Source organism: Eurytemora carolleeae, unplaced genomic scaffold (genome assembly GCF_000591075.1).
Source record: "Eurytemora carolleeae unplaced genomic scaffold, Eaff_2.0 scaffold352, whole genome shotgun sequence".
Lineage (NCBI taxonomy): Eukaryota > Metazoa > Arthropoda > Copepoda > Calanoida > Temoridae > Eurytemora > Eurytemora carolleeae.
Genome location: NW_019396295.1, coordinates 207,196 through 218,586, shown reverse-complemented (window position 1 = coordinate 218,586; position 11,391 = coordinate 207,196). Strand labels below are relative to the sequence as shown.

Sequence of the window (11,391 nt, the reverse complement as noted above, 5' to 3'; positions counted from 1 at the left end):
ATTATTATTATTATTATTGTTATTATTATAATTATTATCATTATCATTGTTATTATTATTATTATTATTATTATTATCATTATTATTGTTTAGGTTCTAGCTTGACCTCTGATACCCTAAAGAGACTACGACGACAATCCAGCCAACAGGAAAATTTTGCATTCTAAACTATATATATCCTAATCTCTCTATTATATAAATTTGTAAGTTTGTTTGTTTGTCCGATCATAACTCATGAACCCCTTGAACAATTTTCCTAAAATTTTGATTAGAGAAATTTGAGATTCTAAGTTGAGGCTGTTCATTTTTTTTTACTTTTCTAACTAATACATGCCTCTCCCTTTTGGCTAAAAGCTGGGCTTTTATACCTACTGCCTGAGTCCACAAACATCATGCCTGAATGCCTTATTTTACCCTTACCAGACTAAATCCAAACTTTGACCTATTTTAAGTCATTCGATTAGAACATTGTGTGTGTAGCTCTTTGGAAAGCCTACAACACAAGAAAGCAGATTGCACTATTTCTGCAAAGAAATTTTGCGTAGATTTTTGCACAGACGCTTTAAAAGGGAATTTGCACATTTTTAGTTTTTCTAGAACACACATTTTGGTTTTGAAAATGTTGCAAATATTTTTGCATATTAAAATTTGCTGGGCTTTCAAAAATGTATAATTTATTATAGTTCGCTGAAAAATTAGATTTTTCAATAAATATTTAAAATTTAGCAAAATTTTAAATTGTTTTGCTAATTATTTAAGTGACCCCAAGGGCTTTCCAAAAATGTATTATATGTTATAGATTTGTATCACAATAAGGAAATTAAGGGGGGGGGGGGAGTTCAGTCGGAATAGGGTTAAGCTATTAGATTTAACTAGCAAAACAATGAAAATTTCAAAATATCTGGCTCGTGTCAACAGAGACTAACTGTACGAACATTCATCCACGTATCCCCCGCACTTGGCAACCCCATCCATACACTCCACTGTGAAACTATTTATTCTAAACTGTTTTGTAGTTTGCTCTTCATTCAAGTATTTACAATCATCCCTCAGACAGTATTATGCTAAACAGTGTAATACGGGCCGGGAGGGGGGTCATGTGACATCATTTCGATAAAAAAAGAACGTCAAATCTCATTTTTTTCTTTTCTCTTCTTCATTCTTCAGTTTGTTAAAGAAAATTCTCTATTCTTAACTAGCTATTCTCTTAGTAATTATGAATGCTCTATTCTGCATTCGTGGATTTGGAAAGAAAATTGAGAATTAGGAATAAAGAATTGAGAATTGAGATTAAAGAAAAAAAATAAATAGAGAATTGAGAGTTAGAATTTGAAAATTGAGAATAGGAAATTGAGAATTGCAATTGAAGATTGAGATTTTGGAAAAGAGAATTGAGAATAGAGGAATCTAAGAATGTTTATAATTCTTCCTTTTTCCATTCATCGCATATTTACATGCTGGGTTATTCAGCAATACACCCTTATTGATGAGCAGCACCCTCCCCCCTCCACAATAATGATATCAAATTAGCGTAGGAATGTGTGAATACTGCGTAGATATGTGCGTAAGGTCCTTCAATGTGTTGATACCCGTTATGGAATTTGCGTATACTTAGCAATCAGGCCAGTTTGTGAGAGGGGGGGAATCAGACCAGAGGGATGGGGGGGGGTCAGACCAAGGTGGAAGAAGGGAGCGGGGGGGGGAGTGTCAAAGCAAAAACATAATTGTTACGATTATAAACTCCAAAGCCCTTCCGCATACCAACATTATTCATCTATTCATCCTTTATCAATAAATATTTATTCATCAATTATTAGTTTTCTATTCTTTACCTGGTTATCTCTATACTCGTGTCTCTGAATCTCTGTATCTTTGCATCTCTGTATCTTATAATATCTCTGTATCTCTTTATCTTTATATCTCTTTATCTCTGTATCTCTGCATCTCTGTATCTTTATCTCTGTATCTCTTTATCTCTGTATCTCTTTACCTCTTTATCTCTGTATCTCTGGATCTCAGTAACTTTGTATCTCTGTATCTCGGTATCTCTGAATCTCTGTGTCTTTATATTTCTATATCTCTGTATCCCTGTATTTGTGTATCTCTGTATCTCTGTTTCTCAGTATCTCTGTATCTCTGTATCTCTATTTCTCTGTATCTCTATTTCTCTGTATCTCTGTTTCTCTGTATCTCTGTTTCTCTGTATCTCTGTTTCTCTGTATCTCTGTTTCTCTGTTTCTCTGTTTCTCTATTTCTCTCTTTCTCTGTATCTCTGTTTCTCTGTATCTCTGTTTCTCTGTATCTCTGTTTCTCTGTATCTCTGTTTCTCTGTATCTCTGTTTCTCTGTATCTCTATTTCTCTGTATCTCTGTTTCTCTGTATCTCTGTTTCTCTGTATCTCTGTTTCTCTGTATCTCTGTTTCTCTGTTTCTCTGTTTCTCTGTATCTCTATTTAATTATCTGTATCTCTGAATCTCTGTTTCTCTGTATCTATGTTTATCTGTATCTCTGTTTATCTGTATCTCTAAATCTCTGTTTCTCTGTATCTATGTTTATCTGTATCTCTGTTTATATGTATCTCTGTTTATCTATATCCCTCACGTGGATTTACCGGTTCTGTCAATATTCCAGAAAGCTGTGACTTTCGATCACAATTTGACCCATTAAACACAATTGTGCCTATTGATCACAATTTGACCCATTAAACACAATTTGTTAGCCTTTCTTCTTAAATACTTTTTTGTTGGCATATGCATTTTGAATAAAAATGTATAAAATAAACAAATCCGTAAAGTAAATGATTATTGAAAGACCAAAACACGTTTGATTTCAAATAGAAGAAACCGAATGCTGTTCACTCTGGTCAGTCCGGTGTGCCCTTTATCAATACATCTTTGTTTCTCTATGTCTGTATATTTCTGTATCTCTGTATCTCAGTTTCTCTAGATGTCTGTTTTTTGTATCTCTATATCTCTGCATCTCTGTGTTTCGTTATTTCTGTATCTCTGCAGAAGTTTACGGTTGAAATGACTATTTGTAAAAGGGGGTTGGAAATGATATATTGATATTTTAGTCTCAAAATGAAAATGGTGATTTGCTCAATTTCACTAAATCCTGTCATTCTTTTTCTACTTTCCCCATATGTTATTTAATGCAAACTTTGTGCTTTTTTTCGCAGATTTCAGGACTTTTGTATACATTACCGCTAAAATTTTAGGTTTTTTTCTTATCCTGGTGCACTGAGCCATATTTCTAATAAATTGATGACTTGATTAATTGAGTTTAAAGTATAACCCGAAAGATATAAGAATGCATTTTTGATGGTAGGCGCTGAATAAATCAATAAAAACTCGAGATTTCTACCAATCATCTCAATCTATAGTCTCAGTTGGAAGGGTAAGTTTATTTAAAAGTTACCATTTTGGGGGGGGGGGATTATTACCCCCCCTCCCCCTCTATAGAGTCTTTCATTATCCATCATGTTCCTAAAAAATTTACAAAATGTGATTTTAATGTTTAGCAATTAAAATTATACAAAATTTAAAAGTTCCACTAAATGATAAAAATTATAGAATGAGACAAAGTATTGTCGATTTCATTTGTAAACTACAATTTTACAACGTATGGTTAATTTAATTGTTTTATACTCTCAAAATTTGTTGCATAAAATCTCGTGTAAATTTTGCAAATTATATTATGTGCTGTCTTCATGTCGTAAATTTAGATGCTTTGGCATTTAAAGTGTAGTGTAGTGTAGTGTAGTGTAGTGTAGTGTAGTGTAGTGTAGTGTAGTGTAGTGTAGTGTAGTGCAGTGTAGTGTAGTGTAGTGTAGTGTAGTGTAGTGTAGTGTAGTGTAGTGTAGTGTAGTGTAGTGTAGTGTAGTGTAGTGTTAGTGAAGTGTAGTGTAGTGTAGTGAGGAATCAAATTACCAAATGATGTGAATGATGTTAAAAACTGATAAACAATATCAATAATTTGAAAATACACACGTACATTACATTCTTTTAACGGATCAAATTTCATTTCGAGGTTTATACTTTTTGATTTACAGTTTTATTTAGATTACTTTTTCTCTTTCAATCTTCTGTTTTCAATTTCAACTATACATAGATACATCTAAATACATTGTTAAAATTCATGAAAATTGAAATTGAAATCTCGTATCCATTATACATGTTCATACCTATCTATAACCCTATCATTTATCAAGTGTATGTCTATCTATCTATCTATCATTAATCTATGAGATATGTACTCATCTATCTATTCATCTATTAATTCATCAATCTATTCTACATATCTATATGTATATATCTATACATCTATCCATCACCTATATATTCATCTATTTATCTTTCGTTTTATATATCTATTCATCTATCTTTTCATTTTTCTATATATCTATTATATATTTAAATGCCATCTTCTAGTGAATCTAGAAATATATCTTAAAACTTACTCAATTAACTTAAAATCTTTAGAAAAAAATCTGATTCTTCTCTAATCTATCTTCAACACAACCCAGCACAACAAATAGTTTAACCTTCGCTATTTATTTATTGATTAAACCGTGGAAAGTTTTCAAAACATCTTTTCTCTGCAAATTATGTAATTTTCAAATCAGATTTGACAGGTCTGCGTAAATAGTATCTGAGAAAAGATATAAATAGATTCCCAGGCCTACTATATACTTTTCCGTTATTAGAGATACAATTTTTTATTAATATCTTTTTAAGAGGCGCTGACCTATGACAGTCAAATATTTGGTTTCTTACCAACCATTATTATCTTTGAAAAAAGTAGAAAGCTTTTCGAGAAAAAAAAACTATATATATTTAAAGTATTTTTGCAAACCAAAGCAACATATTTAAAGCAAAAGTCTAATAGTATTCGATCAAGAACAAAATCGTAAAACTAATCATCCCAAAAGTTTATTTTTTAAATTGATCATTAAATTGATAGTTTGGCTTTGAAGTCAGGATTTATTAATCAATATTAAAGAAATGTTAAAACTCCCGCAATAAAAAATCAAAAAAGTTTTTAAATCATTTTCTAATTTTATTTATTTTATTTGAAAGAGCTCTGCCATTTTCGGTATAATCTTTATTAAAACAGCCCTAGTGTTAGATTGAGTTTAACAGATGATAACAATTAAACGTTAATGAACAACCCTAGTGTTAGATTGAGTTTAACAGATAATAACAGTTAAACGTTAATGAACAACCCTAGTGTTAGATTGAGTTTAACAGATAATAACAGTTAAACGTTAATGAACAACCCTAGTGTTAGATTGAGTTTAACAGATAATAACAGTTAAACGTTAATGCTAAGACTCCCTGTTGTAGTTATTGCTTTGTTAACTATAAACTGCCTCGTTATTGCTTGAATATAAAGATTATATATCGTTATATATATATATATCTAAAAACTGTAGTGGTGTGTACTGTGTTTGCTTTATACGGTCAATCACAGAATACAGAGATAGAAGTAATATATACTACACTTTTTGGATTTAAATCTAGAAGCGTATCAAAAATGTGAAAATCTTTGCAAAATTATATTTTTTATTAAAAGGTTCAACACTTTTCCAAATAGAAAGTTACCATTGTAAATCGGACATACAGCTAGGGAGGTCAGTTCAAGTCTCATTAAGGCTTTAATATTTTGGTAGAATAAACATTGTCCAATCCCAATATATTAAATACAAACTTTAAGATATTTTACACGAAGAGACTGTAATGAACAAAATTAACAAAAGAACAACATTACTTTTATCTGTGTTATCTATGGCTTGAATATTCTTTAGGATTTATTATAGATATACCCTTGACTATAGTTTAGTTTAATCATTGGGTGGAAGACATAAACTCAATACGATGATTTAATGCCCGCACATAAACACATATATCCCTTACGGGCACAAAAGCAATTCATGGTGTTGTTATAGGGGGGGGGGGGGGACATTTTTAACAGGAAAAATGGAATCCTAACTCCTAAGGGTGGTCAATGAAATGAGTGGGAAGGACTCCCTGCAGCCTCCCTTCTCCCAAAGTTGTCCCTTTTGTCACGGACACACAGTGGGGGCAATAAAAAATCTATTTCCCTATTTTCTGTTGACAAATACAGATTTATTGTACCTAAGGGGAATTCATACTTTTCCGAATCCCTCCCAATATTTCAGGTTTTATTGGGGGGAATTATAATCTATTAATATGGAGGGGTTAAGATACATAGATATATATATCAGTGGTAACCAGAAGATGGTGGTTTGATTGCTGTCACCTTTTTTTATTAAACATTTTTGATAAGGATTTTTATGAATTGTAACTGATTGTTTCTTAAAATGTCTCCTTCAACATTTTTGGACATATCTTAATCGAAAATGGCAACATTTTTTACTAGAAATAAAGAACGGAATCGTTAATTTGTTTTCAGAAAACTTAAGTTGCTACATTTTTCTGCGAAAAACGACAAAAAATATAAAGGGTTAATATGGTACCGTTTAGTGAACTGGGCCTGAAATATAAATATAGAGTTTTCCATGAAATTACGTTGACAGTCCCTTTAAAAGATAGATACGTGGTGTACAGTCCCTTTAAAAGATAGATACGTGGTGTACAGTCCCTTTAAAAGATAGATACGAGGTGTACAGTCCCTTTATATCTAAAGATAGATACGAGGTGTACAGTCCCTTTAGATCTAAAGATAGATACGAGGTGTACAGTCCCTTTATATCTAAAGATAGATACGAGGTGTACAGTCCCTTTAGATCTAAAGATAGATACGAGGTGTACAGTCCCTTTATATCTAAAGATAGATAGGAGGTGTACAGTCCCTTTAGATCTAAAGATAGATACGAGGTGTACAGTCCCTTTATATCTAAAGATAGATAGGAGGTGTACAGTCCCTTTAGATCTAAAGATAGATACGAGGTGTACAGTCCCTTTATATCTAAAGATAGATAGGAGGTGTACAGTCCCTTTAGATCTAAAGATAGATACGAGGTGTACAGTCCCTTTATATCTAAAGATAGATAGGAGGTGTACAGTCCCTTTAGATCTAAAGATAGATAGGAGGTGTACAGTCCTTTTAGATCTAAAGATAGATAGGAGGTGTACAGTCCCTTTATATCTAAATATAGATAGGAGGTGTACAGTCCCTTTAGATCTAAAGATAGATACGAGGTGTACAGTCCCTTTATATCTAAAGATAGATAGGAGGTGTACAGTCCCTTTATATCTAAAGATAGATAGGAGGTGTACAGTCCCTTTAGATCTAAAGATAGATAGGAGGTGTACAGTCCCTTTAGATCTAAAGATAGATAGGAGGTGAACAGTCACTTTAGATCTAAAGATAGATACGAGGTGTACAGTCCCTTTATATCTAAAGATAGATACGAGGTGTACAGTCCCTTTATATCTAAAGATAGATACGAGGTGTACAGTCCCTTTATATCTAAAGATAGATAGGAGGTGCACAGTCCCTTTAGATCTTAAGATAGATACGAGGTGTACAGTCCCTTTATATCTAAATATAGATAGGAGGTGTACAGTCCCTTTAGATCAAAAGATAGATACAAGGTGTAACCAGAATGGTTTTGTGTGTGCTAGAATAGGTTAATGGGAATAAAAGCAAGGGTTCAAGGCGACGGATTATAATCACTTCAATTTTATATTATACTAGAGTATCATACAGTATACACCCACATTCCACACTGCACTTCCACATTCCACACTATACACCCACATTCCATACTACACTTACATATTCCGTACTTTTCTTCCACATGCCACACTATAACTTCCACATTCCACGCCAAACTTCCACAATATACTTCTCTTGTCCACAGCACAATTCCATAATTCACACCATACTTCCACATTCCACACAACAATCTTTTAATATATGCTTCCACATGAAATTCTAATAAATGAAACCCTCTCTATTTGAAACAAATATCATAACAGTTTTCGTATTTAGAAGAAGGGTGGAGCAGATGAAAGAAGAGGAGGAGGAGGAGGGGCAGGAGGCGTGTCTTGTAGTAGAAGTATACCTTCACTACTTCTACCTACTCTATACACAAATGTAAATAAATATATATGTATACTTTGAGTTAATTTTATAATTATTTCTTCTTTTATTCAACATGTATCTGTGTACTCTTGTTCACTTCTTTACTTGTACAACATGCATTGTTTACATGTTTAAATCAAAAAATATTTTTCTGATTTTAAAAATTTTATTTTATTTATTAATTCAATTAATTATTTGATATTATTTCATTTATTTATTTATTGATATTTTGTTTTAGACCTTGTCTGAATGTGTTGAAGGGGACAGTGGGGATATCTACGAAACTGTAAACCAGGTAAATAATTGGATAGATTGCTCCACTGCTACACTGACCTATTTTTTGCACAAATAATTCTGAAACAGCATGATGCAATAGTCAGATTTATCCTTTATATAAACCCACATAATATATACGGATACTTCTATAAGTTTAAAAGACCTGTCATATTTTTGATAAAAACTCAAGCTCGCAAAAAGGTGCGCTGTCATCCCTCCTTTGTAATAACTTAATTAGGCGAAGCAAGTTCAATAGAACAAGCGTTGTATGTGTATACCACCCTAGCTAGCGTCATCAGATTTTGCTCTAACCTAGCTAGCTTTATTACACTTAGGCCCTTGCTAGCTTTATAACTTAGACTAGATCTATAGCTAGCTTCTTTATTTAAACAGCTAATTTTATCCCAATTAAATCAATGTACCCATTCATAACCCAGCTAAAACTTTCCCAAATTGAATTTTAACCTTATTAACCAATTACCAACTTATCTTTTGCAGTACCATAATGTTCTAAACTTTCAGAAAGAATTCTGCTATTTCATATGTTGAAGTGATTAAGATAGTTGATCTTTTAGGATCTCATTTTCAACCTCATCATCAGTATAAAGTGCATTATAATTACGCAACACAAAATATTGGAGACCACCAACATGTTGATGGCTTGTTGCATTTATAACCTTTGTTTGTTTAGAGCCCTCGTTCCTTGGTGTTTGAGCAGAAGGAGAGGCCTCCACGAAGACTGGACTTCTTTGGTTCTAGATCCGACCTCTTTAATGCCCAACAGGATATCTACGGATCAAAAAATGATCTTTATGCACATAAAAACGAACTGTATGGGTCTAAGAGTGAGTTTTTATTTCAGAGACGTGAACTGTATTCTCCCAAAGGAACTTTACTGCGGGGTCGGGAGGGAAGGGAGGTTGGGGAGGAGAGCGGTAACTTCTACGAGAGTGACTCCGGAGTATCAAGTCTTTATGAACCATTGAGCTTTCACAACAATTCACTTGAGCATCCATACTCCTCCCTAAATATGCAGGGCAGCTCTAACCAAATAAACTACCAAGTGTTGCATTCTAAATCCAGCAGCTTACAGTCTGCAGGTTCCAGATGTAGCTCTACAGCTGCAGAGTCCAAGACAAGCAGTTTAGACTCGACAGGATCCAGGTTAAACCTTTACATGGAGACTGAAGAGCTTCGAACCAGTGATTCAAAACCTCGAGATGAAATACCAGATGTAGAAGCTTTAAAAACTGGAATAATTCCCCTTGGGTTGGAAAGGGTGGAGGCCCCAGTAAGCTATAAAGGATTATCACGGTTCCACTCTACCGCAGGATTTACTGGAACCAGTAGGAGATCTGAACAGTCAGTACCTCTTTTCTTCCGCAATAGTACACTCAGTCCATGTGATAGATCAGCTAATGAGACAGGCTACAAACAGGCGGATATTAATTCAAGTAAACCAGTAGAGGGTGGGTACACAGTGGAAGACATTGACAGCTGTCTGGAGGGGGAGGTCGTATACAGATCGCGTTCATCTGTGAGTAAGAACTCAAGACAGACGGAAAAAAGACTGAGTCTTCAAGCTGAAACACTCTCTACAAGTAGAAGAAGATTGAGTCTAGTGGCAGAACACCAGAAAACCTCCCAGGAGAGAAATACAAGGAACAGCAACCCTTTTCACAGAGATCTAACTCTAAACAAGGAGAATGGGGGTTCGATAAAAAGTAACCATGAAAATGCTTTGATTGGAAATGGGTACATGAAGAGAGGTCACAGTAATGGACACCATGAAAATGTACGTAAAAAGAATGTCAACAATGAAAATGAATGCAAAGAAAATGGGCACATGGAGAATGGATATAGAGAGAAAAGATATGCAGAGAATGGATACAAAGAAAACGGATATGCAGAGAATGGATACAAAGACAATGGATATGCAGAGAATGGATACATAGAAAATGGATATTCACATAATGGATTCAAAGAAAATGGATACAAAGAGAATGGATACAAAGAGAACGAATATGCAAAGAATGGATACAAAGAAAATGGATATGCAGAGAATGCATGCAAAGAAAATCACTTCGAGGAGAATGGATATGAAAAACATGGATATAAAAAGAACGGATATGAAGAACATGGATACAAGGAGAATGATTATGAAGAAACTCCAAATGAGCAAGGTATGGTTTGATCTGTAACCCTGAACTGTCCATATGTTCTTGTTTCCTTCAGCTCCATATATAAACAATATTGTCTCAACCTGCAGCCATGAGCTGACTAGAAGACGAGGATATAAAATACCATAAAGATGAAATCTTAATCTCTATTTTCAGCTTTGACTCCGCTTTACAAATTGGTGATTGTGGAGGGATGAGGGGGGGGGGAAGAGGGGTTTGGAAGGTGGGAGGGAGAATTTAAGGGATGAAGAAAATTTGAATTTAATCTTAACATAAAGATTTAGGGCATACAAAAATCTAGGGGACGTTTAGAGAATGATAAGATTGAGGTTGAAATATCGTAAAAGATTAATGGGTAATGGAATGAAAAATTTCTTTTTGGAAAAAATAGAACAGGTTAAGAACAATTCAAAAAGAAAAAATGGAAGAATAGAACAGAAGAGAAGGGGAAAGAAGGTAGTGTGGGAAAGAAACAGGAATGATATCAAGATGGGAGGAAAATGTAGAAAAGAGAGGTATAGGAAGTGATGGGAAATAAGTTTAAAGGGGAAGATTATAAAAGGGAGAAGAAACAGTTAGAATGGGAAGGTAAAGGATGGAGTGGAAGAGGGTAAAATTAAGATAAAATAGTAAGGGGAAGGTAAAGAAGGAAGAAAAAGAAGGCAGAAGGTAAAGTAGGAAGGGGAAGGTTATGGAGGGAAGACTAAAGGTAGAAGATAGGAGATAAAGTAGAGAGAGTAAGCAGGTAAAGAAAAGGTGAACGAGAGACCGGAGGGGAAGAAGGCAAAGAAGGGGGAAGGTAGAAGGGGGAAGGTAGAAGGTGGAAGGTAGAAGGGGGAAGATAGAAATGGGAAGGTAAAAG

General features: G+C 33.9%; 1 protein-coding gene across 1 annotated transcript in view; it reads left to right on the top strand.

Annotated features, from left to right (window-relative positions):
- Nucleotides 1-11,391, top strand: part of LOC111700398 (uncharacterized) — a 25,485-nt gene that overhangs the window by 7,009 nt on the left and 7,085 nt on the right. The window contains exons 3-7 of the mRNA XM_023471284.1: nt 94-149; nt 3,328-3,396; nt 7,981-8,085; nt 8,312-8,368; nt 9,041-10,532. Coding sequence (XP_023327052.1) covers nt 9,380-10,532 — 1,153 coding nt within the window. The 5' untranslated portion in view covers nt 94-149; nt 3,328-3,396; nt 7,981-8,085; nt 8,312-8,368; nt 9,041-9,379. The remainder of the gene's footprint in view (nt 1-93; nt 150-3,327; nt 3,397-7,980; nt 8,086-8,311; nt 8,369-9,040; nt 10,533-11,391) is intronic.